At 44.9% G+C, this 17932-nt stretch overlaps 1 protein-coding gene across 5 annotated transcripts; it reads left to right on the top strand.

Moving 5' to 3' along the window:
- Window positions 1-273: 273 nt before the first annotated feature.
- On the top strand, window positions 274-17753 carry LPAR3 (lysophosphatidic acid receptor 3). Of its 5 annotated transcripts, XM_048946605.1 has the most exons (6): window positions 288-314; window positions 415-521; window positions 988-1145; window positions 6127-6600; window positions 9165-9922; window positions 15529-17753. In XM_048946605.1, the coding sequence occupies exons 5-6, from the start codon at window positions 9187-9189 to the stop codon at window positions 15876-15878; spliced, it is 1086 nt and encodes a 361-aa protein (XP_048802562.1). In that variant the 5' UTR covers window positions 288-314; window positions 415-521; window positions 988-1145; window positions 6127-6600; window positions 9165-9186; the 3' UTR covers window positions 15879-17753. The 5 variants fall into 5 exon arrangements, with proteins under 5 accessions (XP_048802560.1, XP_048802561.1, XP_048802562.1 ...); XM_048946603.1 differs by having other exon boundaries at window positions 274-521; XM_048946604.1 differs by lacking the exon at window positions 988-1145 and having other exon boundaries at window positions 274-521.
- The last annotated feature ends 179 nt before the right edge of the window (window positions 17754-17932 follow it).

Raw genomic sequence — 17932 nt, 5'->3', positions numbered from 1 at the left:
GATCCTAGTGTGTGAGTAATTTGGGGAGAAAGGTTAAAGGCCTGGTGCGCATTTGAACAGTTCACTAATGTATTTTAGAAATCAATTTGTCTTTACCACCTGGCTGGCTTGTTTTTGTTTCCCCCTCTGCTTTTCTCTTGAAAGAAAGCTGAGAGCCAGTTACTGGAGCTCCTCATTGGTTCTCTGCTCTGTGAGGGTTGATCTTAACAGGAAATCTGGAGTGCATTGCTTCCTAATTCTGTGCATTAATGTGGGCCTGAATCCCACAGCTGACTGATGGGTGGTGCCACCCAGCTGTTAAGGAGTAACATGATGTAATGGAAGCAGGACCCGAGTATAGGTTTTTTTCAAACAGCCCTGAGAAAAGGCTCTTAGCTCTGGCTGCCTTGTATGTGATGAGCTTCTCATTCCCAGGGAACAAGTCTTAAAAGGAGAGAAGCAGAAGGGAAGGCAGTGAACAGACAGACCTGGAAGCAAAGGGCAGGAGGGAGGAGAAGACAGCTTCCTGAGCCAGCTGCAAGGTGAGTGTTCAGTAAGGGGGGTACAATTTCAAGCTCTTATATTGGGCTCTTCCCCTTATGAACAAAATAGCAAAAACTGCTGAGGTAGAGGTGGTGTGGCACAATGTGTGTCACGTTAATGTGTGGGGCTCCACCTATTTCTAGTGCTGTAGTACTTAGACATTCTGGTAGCAAGTAAAACATGAGAAATCAGACTTCATTCTGTGACTTTCTTTTGTCAGTGCTCCAGCAGACACATGCATGGCCCTGTGCATCTGGGCCATGTGCCTGCTTTTGGTGAATCACGCAGGTGGGCAGCACTGGGACAGACCCAGTGCTCAGACCTGTGGCACCTACACTGGTGCTTAGTTTGTCCTTCATGGTAAAGCTGTGGGCTAGCTCCTAGATTCCAGGATGGTGTGAGCCTTATGCTTTCTGCATCACCTTGTAGGGTATGGGATTGTTCTGTTTATTTGTTCTTCTATAGCTGATATAAATCCATCTACATCTGATGCTGGAGGGAAGCAGTCTGTACACCTATTGGTGCTGTCCCCAGCTGCTCGTGGAAGTCAGTGCTCTTCGTTCGGCTTTTGCCACTGTGTCTCCCAGAACGTGAGAGCTGTCTCAGCCGCCGGTGGGCTCTGGGTACGTCGCGGTGCTTCAGCGGGTGGTGGGAAGGCTCCCCTCGGCGCCCCTGGGAGAACGCGCAGCCATAAAGCGTTCCCTGCGGAGGTGCTCCGTACGAGCGGGGTCCGGGCCGGGCCAGGGCCGGGCGGCGCAGGACGGGTTAAGGCGGCGTGGGGCGGGCGGCGGGCGGGCGGCTCCGGGCGGCGGGCGCGGCTCCGGAGGCTGCCGGTGAGTTCCAGCGGAGCCGCGGCACCGGGCAGGGCCCCGGCACCCCGCCGGGCCGGGCCGGGGGGCGGGCGGGTCGCGGGGCCGGAGAGCGGAGCCCGGCAGCGATGGAACGGCTCGGCTGCAGGCTGCATCGGCTTCGGGATCTCCGAACTACGCTTCTTGTAGCGGACTAGAGCAGCGTTTTCTGTAGTCTTATCGACTCTTGACTCTGGAGTGCCCGCCGTCCTCCGCCGCGAGCGGAACCGAGCGGTTCGGGGCTGCCGGAGGGCGAAGCACGATCCGCACACGGGCTGCGACGCGGTGCGGCGGCAGCGGGAGACCCACGCACACGTGTGGTTCCGCGGGTTTCACCTGGCTTTGCTCACCTCTGTATGTGTACGCGCGTGGTGTCCCGCTGAGGCGCTGGCAGTAAGTACGGCGTACGGATGTTTGCTGTGCTCTCTGAAGTTACTTGTAAGGTATGGCCTCGAGCTGCATGATGCTCTGAGAAATTCGTGAATGTTGTTTTGCACGGCTACTTCCAACTGTTTTTGCATCAAGAGGAAAAAAAAAAAAAAAAAAAAGAGCTCGTACCTTTGTGTTTTCACCTTCTGTGCGAGTGTGCATCGGTCTGTTCTCCCCCTGCAAAGGGAGCCCAGAAAAGGGTGATTACTGTTACAGGCTGCTGATGTGTATTGCTGTAGCTTGCTTCTTTGAGCATATGTGGTTTCTTGCATGTTCCTGTGGTCTTCTGAGAGGTTAGCAAGAAGCACAACTGAAAATGAGTTATATGGTGGAAAAACTTCATCTGCAAGCAGTGAGTTTGTCTGTGTGCTGAAAATGAACTAAAATGAAAGAAACACGATCAGAAAAGATGTGGCTTTATCTCATGTAAAGCTGGTGGATGCATTTGGCTTTTAGCAGAACAGCAGGCTGCAGCTTCAGGGCAGCTGAGCTGGCTGGGTCCTCTTCTGACAACTAACTCTTGAAAGCACCCTCTGGCATAGTCCTTGTGCTATCAGATAACAAAACATAATTTCTGAAGTACTGGATATCAAAGAGAATATATCCCCATACAAGCAGTTGGTCTTCAAGATTCATACCTCTGTATGAATTCTGATTGTTTTTAAAGCAATTAGGTCCACTTCCACATGCCTAGCAGGTATGTTCCAAACCCCAACATCCCTACCACTTCCAGCAAACCATGTGCTTGTAAACCAGGGCTCTGAATATGTTACCTGGTCAGATTCAGGCAGGTGGCTTTTTCTAATCAGCAGTGGCTTGAGAATGAAAAATGAAAGCTCACTTGATGGTGAATGTGCTGAAAGGGTTTGTGTGTCCAGCATTTGAGTTCTGTGTGCTGGGCTGCAAGAAATGGGTCTGCTGGTGATCAGTTTACTGGTGAGAAGGATCTAGAGAAATGGCCAGCTTAGTTTAGAAGCAGAGCAGGTATTTTCTAGGAGCATGTTTCACATTGTAAAGGCTATCTGTACAGTTTTTAAATACTTTAAGTACTGTGTCTGTTTCCACATTATAGGATGACCTGCCAGCTCCTTCCAGAACCACACTTAAAGGAGACTTTAAATGAAAGCTTTGCAGTGAAGTTTTTAGTTTGGACTCCATATATAGATTTAGTAAACCATAATTTCAGAAAGTCTTAAATTACCAAAGTCTGAAGTCTAAACCTGTGGTAACTATTGAGTTGCTTGGTAGCTGTCCCTAACAACTGCTTGTAGGGATCAGAGCTTTCAAAAACCTTAGCAGTGGGGTAGCTGTGCTGGAGGCATGCCAGGAGATAGATGCTGAGCTTTGCCAGGACTCATGTAGGTGCCTTCGTGCTTCCCAGCCTGGCTGTCCTCACAGCTGGCAGCAGCTTGCAAGGCACCAGCACTGCCACAGGCATGCACAGGGTGACACTGCTGGGTGCAGTAGTGATTTCCAGCCTCTTATCAGTCTGTGTGTACAAGGCGCTGTGGTCCATGGCTGGCGGTACTGCTTCCCGTCCTTGCAATTTAAATATTTAGTTTTGAGGTCCTAAAGTTTTGGTAGGTTTAATGCTTTTCTTAAGACTCTTTTGTTTATACCCCGCATCCTGCAAACAATAATAAGGCTTCATGAGTTGTCTAATAGCCTTAAATTTTTCCGCCACCTAATGAGACACTGAACACAGAAGTAATTCAAAGAGAAATTATTTATATGTCTCAGAAATGCAACATGCCTACAGAATTTTCTTGGCTTCCCTCATCCCATCCTTTCCCACTCTAGTCCAAACTATGATGCCATTAAAATGTGCTGTTCATGTATGAGATGAGAATCCTGGAGGAAGTCTGAGCATTTCCATCAGCTTAACATTATGGAAATGAAGCAGGCTTGGAATGGAAATGGATGTGGCACTCTGTTCTCCTTATCTCAGTCTTCAACTCCTTTTAGAATAATATAGTAACGTTGCTTGTGTATGCTCGATCTGCGTTTGCAGTCAATTATCTGAAGTTATGAAGAAAAAAAGCCAACCACAGCCAGAAATGGGTTTCTGTAGTAATAAGTAAGTTCTCCATGTTCAACAGCATGCTCATTAAGCTTTATAACTTTACAGTAAGATTTTCCCATCTTCCAGAGCAGCATTTAAAAGAATGGATTTTAAAATTGTGTTCTTAGTGCCTTGAAGTGGGCTGTGTGGTGTGCTCTTCTGAGCACGGGCAGCGCCCGTAGAATTTCCTTAATAAACCAAACTTGAAATGGTTACTTCTGAGATAATTTGTCTCTGTAAAACCTGCCAAATGTGTATTGGCTTCCACCGCATCCTCTAATGGTACCAGATAAAAGGTCTTTGGTTTAGAGTCTGAGGTGCTCACGGATAACATTATGTTCTGCGTGCATCACAAACTGACTTGACTGAGAATGGGGATTTAAGGAAAACTTCCTTTTCACCCATTTCTCTAAACTGATCTTTGTATAATAGCAATTAACTTTTAAAGACAACTCAGAGTGAAGTGAGAGCTTACCTCACCAGATTCCTTCTTACAGTTACATATTAACATTTTTGGCTGGGGTTGTGTTACACGCCCTTGTCAGCACTGGCATTTCTTTTTTTTTTTTTAAGCTGGAGTAACCTGAATGGGTTTCTTGGGTTACCGTGCAATCATTTGGCTGCGTTGTTTCCCTCCGTGGCCATGCATGCATTCAGGGTGTGGAGTGGAACACAGAACTGCTTCCCTTGCTGGACTGGTGATCTGGTGCTGCTGCTGCAGGTAGCCTTCCTGCCTTCTGCCTTCCCTGGGCAGGGCAGGAGGAGCTTCTCGGTGGCTGGAGAAATGGAAGTGTGCGGGTGCCAGCTGTCTGGAAACAGAGGAGATCTGGAGTGTCCTTGTCTGCCTAAGGCATAAGTGCTGCCTTGCGGGGTGGTCTGCAGGCACCCAGCCTCTATCAGGCTAGTGTTGCTGCAAGGCCATCTGCTGCCTGTGGGATTTCTGTTTTAGCTTCTGCTCAGGACATACAGGTGGGCAGCTGCTGCAGCATGGTGTTTTTCTGAAGCAATGGACGGGGTGCAGGACCCAGAGCTGTTTGCCTCCTTTCTCTGCCTGCACTGCCTGCAGCATGTGTGTGTCAGTGTGATCAGCCCTGTGTGCCTGAGCTGTCCTATGATCAGTCTCAAGACCTGCCAGGGCTCTGTCCTATTGTGGCCTATGGCGCTGCTCTGCCTTCCTGCCCTGCTGCAGCCTGGAGCGCACCTTACCTGCTCCTCACAGCCTGTCTGCTCCTGTCCTGCTGCCCTCATACAGCAGCAGAGCAGCAGCTTTTCATGTCCCCAGCTGATGCCAGCTTTGCCATGAGCTTATGACAAATACCTTGAAACAACATGACTTTCATTGGGCAGGAAAGGCAGGGAAGCTGTGGTGTGTGCTGTGAATCACTCCATGGCTTGCAGGTGAAGTTTTAGGATGACCTTCTCTTAAAAGTCTCTGACTAAAATGCTGTTTGAGTTTTCCTTCAGAACTGGCTGCATTAATGATGAGAAACTGATGAGAAGGCCAAGTTAATTTTGATCAAAGTGTCAAGTCAGAATGTATCCTTCACACAAGACGCGCTTGCATAGAGAAATGCAGAATCAGATATGCGAGCTGTCTTTCAGTCAGCAGAGCTGAAGATACCCTGGAATGGGGAGCATTCAGAACGCATGCTTTTTATGTTTGCAAACCGTTCAACCAAACCAAATCTTTTGATATTTTTGGAGCAGATAACTTCTCCCACACAAAGTGTATGTGTACTTGGTATGCTAGAGGAAAGCTTACTTCAGAGTCTGTCAGCTCCTGATATTTGTAGCCACCGTTAGTTGAACTGAACTCACTAAATAGACTGAGGAAAACTGCCTTTTTGGCAAGGATATGCTTCCTGGCACTATTAAAGCTTTCGCTTTCAAGTGACTTACTGCAAGCAAATAGAATAGCCCACCTGTAGAATACACAGTATATAGCTACTGTACATTGACTGACATAGTCATATTGACTGATACAGTCATATATTTAGAGTTTGTGAAGGTCTGTAATACTGTGAGCGATGCAGAGGTGATGAATGGAGATGGCTTATTGTCTTTCGCCACAAAAGCTGCAAATATCAAGCTGGTGAAAGCCACTTCCAAAATAAAAGGTCTAGCTTTTTTTTCTACTGCTTCAGTTTCTATTAATTTTATAACTTGGACTAACAATATTATGACTGATTTTTCAATTATTTGTTTAAAAATACTTAATCTAAAATGTCTAATGTTTAATACATTTATTTTTCTTCTTCTGTTTAGATCTGCCCTAATTAAGAAAACGATCTCCTGTCTGGCTGCAGAAGAGATGACCTGGAGAATCAAATCCTGCAGTGTGCTAACCTGTGCCATTCTGGGAAATAAGGGATATCTCCTCCCATGTGGTGCAGCACCTGTGAGGATACAGCTGCCCTGAGGTCAGCCTGGTTCTGCTGTGAGGACACAGCAGTGAAATGGTGGTGTGAAATACCCACACTCTGGATGGACTCTGGAGTGAGGTGTGCTCTGCATGCATAGACTGGTACTGGCAGCCTGGAGCTCTGCAGCACTGGGATGCACACTAGCTGTTCAGCTGTTCAGCTCTCACTTGGATGCAGCCTCTGCCTGGACATATCCAGAGCCAGCACTGTGAGCCTGAGACCTCAGCTGAACGGTGTTCTGCTCCTCCTGCGTTAGCTCAACATCACAAGGCAGTGCTTCCAAAGTCATTTGTCGTTTGAGCTGTGCTGTGTGACAGTGAGTGTACCATGATTATTTTAGTGAAGTACTGACGGGTGTTTTTGTTCTTTTTTGGGAGGGAACTGTTTCAAATGAGGATGGCATCTCAATAATCTGTAGTATTTAGAATTAAAGTTCGGAGTTGATATTACAGGTTTCTTTAAGCTCATTCCCCAGATAAGATACAAAAGAATGTTTGCAGATCTCTTTACTGTCCTGTCACTTGCAAGCAAGAGATCCACCTCTTGAGATGATTACACAGTAAGATACATGTTCAGAAATCCTTCCCTGTAATTTTCACAGATTTTTTTTCCCCTACTGTTCTTGCCCAAAATGCTAGTTCTATATGCAGGCGCTTGTGTTGTTCTGCAGAAGCTCCCTGCCAGGCTCAGCAAGCCCTTTTCTGCCTCAGTGGGTGAGCCCAGAACCACCTGCACTGGGCAGGGCTCCCAGCTCCAGTGGCTGTTTTCTGTTGCTGCCTGGGGCCTTCTGGTCACTTACAGATTTAATTGCAGCTTGTTCTGAGTAGTTTCTGAGTAAAAATGTGAGATTTACTGACTGCTCAACTCTACCATGCTGCGCTGAGCAACAAGAGAGAGGCACGGATCTCTGTGTGACTCCTGATGGTAGATCAGAGTTGCTGAAACCCCTTTATTTTTAGATGGAGAGTTGCTTTGTAATATTTCAGTGCAGGGGATGATTTACTTGCTTCCTTCCGCTTCCTGTCCTTAAACAACTGTTCTTACTTCTAGCTACTTGAATTTGATGCTTTAAATAAGAGATTTTTTCTTAAAAAGTGGTTGCCTGTGTTCTTGAAGATGATAAAATAGAAACCAATGTCAAGCAGCTGGCCTTCCTGCTGACTGCATGGTGTAGGGTTGAAACCAGAAGGGGCAAGGAGCAAGTTTAGGAAAATGAAGTATTCAAAAAGTGTTCAGTTTGCTGCAAGTAATAATGGTGGAGCAGTATGAAGTGATTTAAAATTAGATGACAGAAATATTGAAGGAAATAGCCAGTGTAGTATAACTTAAGTAAAAGAAGACAAATCTTTTATAACTCAAAGTATTTTTAATATAAATGTGAATTGTTAGCCAGCCTGCTGGGGGTTGCTTAATTTGCTTCTCAGTCACTACAGAGATGAAATATAACTGCTAGTCCATTATTAGCCTGTGATTACCTAAGTGAACCTGATCTTTATCTGTATTCAGAATTAGTTACAGAAGTAAAAAGCCTACGCCTGCTTTACATCTCTGCCTGTGCCCATTTTATCTGTTACTTTTCCCTCTTTTTGGCCCCGCTAAGCCTTCTTCTTGGTCTCACACCCCAAGGCTCCTGAGGAGGCTTATGGATCTGGCATTGTGTTTCCCCCAGCATCACTGTGTCCCTGCCGCTCCTGTCCTTGGGAGCTGCTCTGTGTGGTGCCTGCTGTGACCAGCATCTTGTCCTGCAGTTGGTTTCCTGGGTTTGGTAAACATTATATAGGATCTGTTAGTGAAGTCGTTGCTAAAACACTTACTCAGATCCTGACAGAAAACATGAAGCCTAGTGATAATCAGGCATCAATTACATCAATTCACACCCGGCTGCAAAGCCTTTGCTCTCCAAGAGCAGCCACTGCCTACGTGAATCAGTTTGAGCTCTTTTGGTTTGCAAAAAATGCAGTCAGATTGCCCAGGCAGCTGACACTGACCTCACTGGAGAAGCTGAACTGTGTTGTCATCTGGAAACCAGACCTCCCCCTCCATCACATTCATAGTCCAAAGCTGTGCTGAGTGGGTGTAAGAGAACAGCCCCGCGCTACTGCTGTGTTGGGGTGTTCTGTGTGCTGCAGTTGGTTAGGGGACTGTGTTTTGGGTCTGAAGATAATTGGTGGGTGGGTGTGTTGCTCACAGGGCTTTGGGTTGACAGCCCAATAAAATAATCTGTGGCTTCAGTGCCGTCAAATATGTGCAGTGTTTCTTTCCCGTTTCTGCACATCTACTTAAATCCTGTAGCAGTAAATAACTGGCACATGCTCAGAATATATATGCCTTTAGCATTTTATATGCATATGTTATTACGTTCATTAATATATAATGGAAAAAAAAGACGTTTCCAGTAATAGGCTTTTCATTGTTTAGCCAGTAAAATGGAAGAGTTATGATTTATGCTTCTCTGTCCTGACTGGATACACTAAGAAATGGAAATAATGATGGGGCTGTGGCTCAAACATGGGGTTTCACAGTCAGAAGGGCCTGGCTGTTGCTCAGACTTTTTTGACCTCCAGGAAGTCACTATTAACCTCTTAACTTCCATACTGCTGCCTGCACAGTGTGACTGTTAGTGCAGGGGGACTGCTGGGGGCTTAGAAGCAAGGAAGACTTTGGGAAAATTCGTAGTTCATCAAAGCATCATGCATTGCAGTCCTTTGGTGGACAAATGTCTCCTGCATTAAATTGTACAATATGAATGATCTTCTTGAGGCCTGCAAATATATGCCTTCTCATACCCCTTCCTTTGCCCCCAAAAGAAAGCTGCTAGTTATGGTGATTCAAGCAAGGACCGGTAGTTAATTTTAATTTTTCCTTTTTTTCCCTTCCTAGGATGCAGGGGCTGTAATCCAGGATGAATGAATGTTACTATGATAAGAGCATGGACTTCTTTTATAATAGGACAAACACTCACACAGCAGATGAGTGGACAGGGCCACCACTGATTGGTGTTCTGTGTTTTGGGACATTTTTTTGCCTCTTCATTTTCATTTCGAATTCACTGGTCATAGCAGCTGTGGTCAAGAACAAGAGGTTTCATTTTCCATTTTACTATCTGTTGGCCAATTTAGCTGCTGCAGACTTTTTTGCTGGGATTGCTTATGTCTTCTTGATGTTCCACACTGGTCCTGTGTCTAAGACATTAACTGTTAACCGCTGGTTTCTGCGTCAGGGTCTTCTGGACACGAGCCTGACGGCTTCCCTGGTGAATCTCCTCGTCATAGCAGTTGAGCGGCACATGTCAATCATGCGGATGAAGATCCACAGTAATCTCACGAAGAAGAGAGTCACCTTCTTAATTATATCTATTTGGGCCATTGCCATTTTCATGGGTGCCGTTCCTACCTTGGGTTGGAACTGCCTCTGTGACATTTCTGCCTGCTCTTCGCTGGCACCTATTTACAGTAGAAGTTACTTGGTGTTCTGGAGTGTCCTAAACCTTGTTGTTTTCTTCATTATGGTGGTGGTGTACATAAGAATCTACATGTATGTCCAGCGGAAAACTAATGTCTTGTCATCGCACACTAGTGGATCTATTAGCCGCAGGAGGACCCCTGTGAAGCTTATGAAGACCGTCATGACTCTTTTAGGTAAGAGGCTGCCAACCAGGTAGCCAATCACGTGTACAAACAAAATGAAAACTCATTAAAGCCCTGAAGTTCGTTAGCCTTCTGTCCAACTTGAACAGTGAAATAAATGTTGCTTGAAACAGCAGCCTGAGGTACACGACCAGTCAACTCTTAGAAAATAAGCATCTCTGTTTGGTAAATGCTCAGGCTGCTTGGTTGTAGGCAGCTTTTTACAAAATACAAGTTATACATTCTTTGTTGGTGGAAAGAGTGAGTTGTAACATAGCTGTGGAGGAAGGCTTAGGAAGAATCACTGCTACCCAGAAAAATACTTTCCAAAAGATGTTCTTCTATATCTGCACAACGTCCTGAATCCTTTTGGCTGTTTCCCAAGTTCACTAGCTATTCTACTTGCAAATGCACCTTCCCTGGGGATAGAAAAGGATGCTTGGTGGATCTGTGATAATTTCTCCTGCCAGAGACTAGTTTCGTAAGAGGAAGATTCACCTTCATCTTGAGATTTTACTTAGATTCTGCCCTGAAGATGCTCTGGATAGTTAAGCAGCTCAGTTTACTGCAGCTCGTTGTGATGCAGCTGCTTTTCAAATTAATTAGAGGGGCCCAGAGTGGATGGCTGTTTTGTTGGAAGAAAATGCTGGCTGGTGTGGTGAATTTTACCTGAATCTGAATCAATCTGAATGGGATGTTATGTGAAAGACAGACTTCACTTAAGTATGGCTTGTGCAGCTCACTGCGGTGGAACTGGGCTGTCACTGGCTCAGGTGATGGGGACTCTGAAGCCATGAATATGGCTTTACTTCTGATGTTGTACGAGCCAGTGCAAGACAGATGGAGATTTGGGGGAAGTTGGTGTTCCTATGTACATGGGGCACAGCTATGTGCTGTACAGTGGTACTGTACTTACGTCTAGCTTAGCTGTGCTCCTTCAGGAACAATAGTAGAGATGTTTCTGGAACTGAGGAAATTTCACCCAGACCTTCTGCTGTGCTTTATACTGCAAGCAGCTGGCTACTCTGCCATCTCCCTTTTGCCTCAACAAACCTCAGTTATGCCAGTCTTTTCCATTTTCGAGGTCAGATGTGTGGACAAGAAATCCTTAAGATAAAGAAGGAAAGCAGAGATTTATTCGTAATCATTCTTTAGTGAAGGCTATTGCTGAAATGTTGTATAAAGCAAAGCTGGACGAGGCTGAGTAAAATCTGGGAATAACTGTTAGCTCTTAGTGCTAGTATGTGTTTGCCCAGCAGAGCTAAGAGGTCTTTGTACTGGGAAGAAGGCTATTGAGCTGGTACAGGCAGAGAGAGTGAGCGGTGTGGAGAGCACCTGCAGGATTAAGTCCAAAGACCAGAACAAAGCCCTCTGGGTGTAATTATTTACACTTGTTTCTTGAGGCAGTATGAATCCATTCCTGCTCCTTCTTAGGCATTCAGGAAAGAAATAACCTACTTCAAAGTTCATGTCCTTCCTTTCAAGTTCTTTTTTTCTTTTGCTGGGGATAAGGGGCCTTAGGGTTGATTTCGAGATCAATGTCAGCTTTTTCTTTCTTCCAGAATGGCTCCTAAGCCACCAGATTAAACTATGATTCAGGCAAAGCATCTGGTGGCATAGCTTGCTGGGAAATTTAACTTAGAAAGTCTGTGCACTGCTTTGACGCTCATCATTTTTACATGTCCAATCAGAAGCAAAATCAAAACAGAAATTACCTCCATAAAAGTCAAATGAATACATGTGTCATCTATTCCAAACTCCAGTGTCAGAGGAAATGTTTCTTAGCATTTTCCTTCATACCAATCCTACAAATGTTAGCTCTGTCAGGCTTTTTATAAATGATTATTTCTAGGAATAAGGATTTCTTAGAACAGCTTGAATATGCATTCCTGGCCTAGTCATCCAAGCACACTATGCAAAAGGCATTAGAAACTGGATAGCCATGTTTTCTGGTCTTTCTGATTACCAAAAGAGCCCTCAAGTGACCATTTCTGATGCTTTTAAAGCTATTCTTATTTCCACTGTTGCAACAACATATAGCTGTATGCCGCATGTGGATTTGGGGTTTTCAGCTCAAGGCAGTTACTTTCAGTGGTTTGCTCTTAAATGTGTGAAGATGCTTTCCAATAAAAGCCTGATATGATATTAGTTAAAAGTAATTCCAAGAAGCTCTGTTGCTGGAGGAAATGTGATGAGAATGAAGGTGCTTGCTAACATGCTCTCTTGGCGTCATGGCAGCTTCAGGACAAAATCCTGCTGCCCTGCTGTTGGCTTGCTCTCCTCCCTGGGGAAGGAGGTGGAGGCAAGGCATCACTTCCAAAACATTGCTATCCTCTATGAGTGGAGTTCTCCCTTGGTCCTGCAGTTAGGTGCCAGTGAGCCCTTATTTCAGTTTAACTTTCTGGATGCATGGTGATCTCAGCTGCAGAGAGTTCTTTGCACCACTCTTTGCATAGCTCTTTCAGAGACCTGGACTGAGGTCCCTGTCATTTCTCCTTTTGCCTTTGGTCCCCAGGTCCAACCTGCTTCCAGGTTAGAAGCAGCAGAAATAGCATTCCTTTGGCATGCCAAACTGTGAGGAGTTACATGATTGGAAATGGGAAACCTAGCAAAAGAGGCTAAAATCCTTAGCTTTGCCTTAGTACTGGCAGAGCGTGCAGTTGTGGCTTAGAGGAAAGGCCCAGGCAGGTGTATGTGATGTCCAGGTGGGGTGTGTGCCACCGCTCATCTGAACTTGGCAGTGACATTCCTGATGAAAAAGCTTCCTTGAGGAAGATGACTTTCAGTTCTAGTAAATACATAGTTTAACCAGTAACATGCTGTTTTAACTTATGTGCACGTGTGGCAAGGACAACTGGAAGCTGCCACATTGGTTGTGATTGGTTTTGTTTTTGTTTTTTTTTTTTAATTTTCCTTCTTAGTGTTGGCATGTGGAGAGATTTATGGCAAAGGCTCAGCAGCACTTCCAGGTACACAGGAATTCCTTCATTTTTAAGTATAGATGATGTAGTCTACAAGGAAATCCATGTTTGCAAACCAGTGGAAAATCCTCACGTTGACCTTGAGGCTCTGTGATACCTGATCTCCCTTAGTCTGGTGTGAAGTCTCAGAGTAGTTCTGGTTCATGCTGCAGCCAGGATTTGCTTTATGTCACACTCTGAATTTTAGAGTCCCAGAAAAGAAATTGTTTTGGAAGTGTGGCATAATGTCAGGGAGAGGATCTGCTACGGGATGAAAAGACTGCAAAGAAAATCACCAGAGGGACAAAAGAAAGGCTTATATTTATATTTAACTATGGCTCCCTGTGAAAGGTCTGTGGTTAAAAATATCTTAATCCTAGAAAGGCTGTAAGTCTCAGTGCCTTGCTTTCACCAGCACCTTGCTATGAGTAGGATGTGAATGATTTAGGTTGTATCCCTACAGAACAATGTGCTTTTTTTGGGTGGAGTTGAAGTAGGAGCCCCAGTGCTGTCACTGCATTCCTCTCTATCCCTGTCCTTGGTCATGGATAGGATGCAGCCTCCCAGAGTGGGGAATGAAAGTTCTGCATGCTGTGCTCTGGATAGCATAGAGCTGTCTGCACCCTCTCCTTACTTTGTCTCCTTACTTTTGCCTTTGCAATATTGATAGGTCTCCTGCTCTGTATCCTGGGAATTCATTGACTTAGTCCACCTGCTGAGCTCAGGATTTGTTTGAAGGAGGGGTTTCTCTGTGACTTCTGTTAAACCTGGCTTTGGGTCTGCTTCTCCTGCTGACTTTCAGGAAAGCAGTGCTGCACTTTGCATGCTTTGGTACTGTGAAAAGAATGTTTTCTGTGCTTGCTCAGGGAAGAGCTGGCTGCCACATTAATTTCTGCATGGAACTGGCATGGTTGCCAACAAGTTCACCAGTGACCCTTGGTGGCCTGCAAAAGCACTGTGTCTGAATACTTGCTGAGCCTCTCATGTAGTCATTCTGGTCTGGGTGGTCTGGTTTCAGTGCTGGCTGCCGTGGGTGGGATTTGCCTTTAGCCCCAGGATGGTAAATCAGTGCAATGTTTGCTCCACTGCAGACTGTAGAACTTATTGTCACCGCTGCTTACTCAGCATGGTGGGGCCAAACCAGTGCATAGTGTGGGGACTGACCAGAGAAAGTGCATTGTGGTGGCAGCCTGCTGCTCCTGGTGCCAGTGGTGCTGGAGGAATGTTACTGATGCTGACCATTAACTCTAAACTAACACTATGAAATTGGTACTTAGCATCACAAACATCTTGGCACAGCAGAATAGAAAATGTGTTTTCTGAAGGAGTTAGTCTTTTGCCTTTGCATTCTGCATAGTACTTCTAGGAACACAGTAAACTCACTGATTGCACTTCACCTGGATTCCTTTTGAAGCTCTTCAAAAGAAAAGAAATATCTGCAAGAGGATCGTTTTGCATCAAGATCTGCACTGTGTTGCCCTGGATATAGTACTCAGTATCCAGTATAACGTATGAGTTCGTTTTATATGCTGTTATATGGCTTGCCCTTCAGATGGGCACTGTGCCCACTGAACTCCTGGCTGGGGGCTGTGTGTATTGCTACACAAGCAGGTGCTGCACTGGATGAGTGCTGGATGCCAGAGGTGCTTCTAGGCTGGGTCCTGCAAATAGCCGGGCTGCTCTGGGCTCTGGGCACAGCTCAGGCATGGGAAAAATCAGCAGTCTCCTGGAAATGAGCAGGACCAAAATAGACAAAACAGATCATGAGAATCCCAGGAGAGCTTCTTAGCATGTAGCTGCTATCATCCTTATGTGTTTCATTATTTTTTAAGGCCAAAAAAGGGCTGTTATAAATGATTGGAATTTCCTCAGTATAATATTTGAAGTGTGCTTTCACACACAGTTATAATTTTCTATTTCAGTATGTCAGGCAGCAATTGTGGCTTGTGCTAAGTTAGCATCACCAGGGCCGTGTTCTCAGTGGGCTCCCAGGCAAGGACCTGGGAGCTGGTGGTGCTGCAGGAAGCAGGCAGAGGTGGGGACATGCTGGGACCCCTCTTGGGGCTGGAAGCCTGTTGGATTGCCATGTCCCATCCTAACCCCCCCACGCTACCGGCTTCACCCCCAGGTGGGGACAATCCTGCTGCTCCAGGGCTGGGCTTTTGTCGTCTTGTTTCACCACTCTCATTTTGATTCATCTTCATTAACTCATCTATTAGTTTATTCCTCTATTCTCCCTTACAAGTGGAGGAAGTGGGAAGCGTGGAGTACAAGGGAGAAATGAAGAGAGGACAGCATCTCCATTCAAAGTGCGAGCTGTGATCTTCAGAGGTCTTATTTATCTACCAGATTGGACATTTTGCTATTGTGAGGACCTTTTCCTACTTGTGTTCAGGCTGGGGCTGCCAGCAGCTGGATGCTCTCTCCCTGCAGGCTCCTGCAAGTTGTGTGTTCTGGGCCAGGCAGAGAAGCTGTTGTAGATACAGTTTTGCTACTGACAGTGTTTAGTCTTCTCCTTTTTTTATTTTTATTTTTTGTAAATTTTTGATGAACACATAGCCTCATAAGATGTAAAAAGAAACCCCCTGGCAGTCTGAAGTGTTTTTTGTTTGTTTGTTTGTTTTTTTGCTTGACTTTCTCACTCTCCTTTATTTCTAGGTGCATTTGTTGTCTGCTGGACTCCTGGCCTGGTTGTCTTGCTGCTCGATGGCCTGAACTGCACCAACTGTGGGGTTCAGAATGTGAAAAGGTGGTTTCTTCTCCTGGCCCTGCTGAACTCTGTTATGAATCCAGTAATTTATTCCTATAAAGATGATGAGATGTGGGGTACCATGAAGAGAATGCTTTGCTGCTCCTCTGATGATAGGAACCAGGAGAGACGCTCATCACGAATCCCCTCAACTGTGCTTGGCAGGAGCACGGACACCACAGGGCAGTACATTGAAGATGGCATTATTCAAGGGACAATTTGTGGGAAAGGAGATCTTAGTGAAAACGGCAACTCCTGAGTGATTCAAGAGACTGACTTGGCTGAGAACCGGAGGGGGAAGGGAGAAGTTTTGTAAGAGCAGATCGACTGACAAAGCTAGTAAACAATATATCCATTTTGTTCCAGAGCCTCAACTCCAGTGTTAACAAAAGTTCTTATAAATAATTGCCTGATGGAAAAACACTTTGTAACGGAAAAAAAAAACCTTCATGCTGCAGTCTTTCTCTCTCTTTCATTTGTTTGTTTGTTTGTTTGTTTTTATTTTCCTTTTTCAGACACCTGAAACTAGTTTTTTTTTTTTTGTGACTGGAGTAAGCACATATGAGAAACTTCTTTGTTCATGGAAACAAAATGTAAACAACATAGTGAGACCCTCCAGTGCATGGTATTCATGCTTTGAGAGTTTTCTTGAGAAGGGCTATAGGCTGGGCTGGACAGAATTTGTGGCCTGTTTGCTTTCTGTGTTTACAAAGTTCATGAAATAGTTCATACTTACCTTTTCTTTTACTCCTCTTACTTTCAAGATAGGTAGTTTGGTTTATTAAAGCTGTGCCAGAAACCCAGCTGTGATGGGAAGACCAAATACCTGTGCATGTGTATATCCAAGTCAGCCATAAATCATCAGGATGTGACATTACAGAAAGCACAAGAGCAATTACTGCTCCCACACAGGCATGAGTGCTGCAAGGAGACGTGCTGCACGCTTTGCTGCTGTCACGTAGCTAGCTGTGGAGGGTGGACTAAGAGCAAAGAAGCATGGCTGGGTTCATTATGCTCTCTTCTTACTTCCAGATAATATCAGATGGGTGGCTCACCCCTCTTTGTAACTGCTCTGCCACTGTGGGAAATGATACCTGAAGCCCTGTTGTAAGAGGGCAAACTTCTAAGGGGTGTCTACATAACATATACGTAGGCTCAATTAAGCTATTTAAAATAGAAATTAAAGAAGAAAAATCCCAAAGACAACATAATCCCTACAAGATTACAAAGCGATCCAGACAGGATCAGACAATCAATTCATGTTTAACCTCTGATTTACAAGCAGTTCTTACTAGATGTTGCTTGAGGGATGAAGAGGCCATGAGAAAATGAGCGATGAAGGGCTTTCAGCATTATTACTGATTGATTGTCTAGCGTGGATGCAGCCACAGCCCAAAACCCCTGAAGTTTTGACTTAGAGACTATGCTCTAATAGTAATCCAGCAACTTAAAGTTCAAGGGTAATGTTTTTAAGTTGTAAACTTTTAGTTTAATAATTGGAACATGAATTTCTCGGTGCTGTAATATAACAAGAGCTACCTGTGTTGTCTTAGAGAAAACCTGATTGTTGTCAACGAACGACTTCATTTTGAGAAGTTTTGTCTGCCTGAAATTGTTGGAGAACAACATCGAGAGCATGTTGTATGAGTCCAAAAGGTGATGAGTTGTTTGGTTTGGGCAAATTCTTTTGACACAGCTTGCATGCAAGTATCTGGATTGTGCTGGCCAAAGCAGAACCACCACCTGGCTTAAAGATTGAGTTGCAGTTTTGTAGAAGGCACTGGGGTATTTCTCAGCAGACCTTGGCTTACAAACACAGCAAGCCCTTGTTCAGAGAGCTCCTCTGTAACACAAGTTAGCTAGAAGGGGTATAGCCTAACATTTCAAGGTAAGTGCTGTATTTATGAATAATGCTGCAAAGGTTTACATTTGTTTGTTTTTGCCATTATAATGCAATGTTCTTGTGCAATTACTACTTCATTAGTTTGGTGTTCTGCAAAATATGTAAAATTGTGCTTTCTAGAACCAGTGACGTTGCAACGGCATATCATGGACGTGTTTGTCTCTAGAGCTACTTGTAGTGCATGGTTTGTGCTAGCTAGGCTGAAACTCAGTATACGAAGCTAAAGGAAAATAAAATGCTACTTAAAAGTAAACCACTTGTTTTGTTTCCTGTTTGGATGGTGTTTGAATGTTGCCCGGCACACAAAAATGATGATGGGGAGACCTTGTTTTATACTCTCATATAAAGGTTTTTGTTTGAAAAAGATTGGCTAGTGGTGTCAATAAATGCAGCAGTGTAATGCTTAGTTG

The sequence above is a fragment of the Lagopus muta genome, chromosome 5 (assembly GCF_023343835.1).
Source record: "Lagopus muta isolate bLagMut1 chromosome 5, bLagMut1 primary, whole genome shotgun sequence".
NCBI classification, from domain to species: Eukaryota; Metazoa; Chordata; class Aves; order Galliformes; family Phasianidae; genus Lagopus; species Lagopus muta.
The sequence above is the reverse complement of the archived record's forward strand: the minus strand, read 5'-3'. Positions and strand labels throughout refer to the sequence as shown.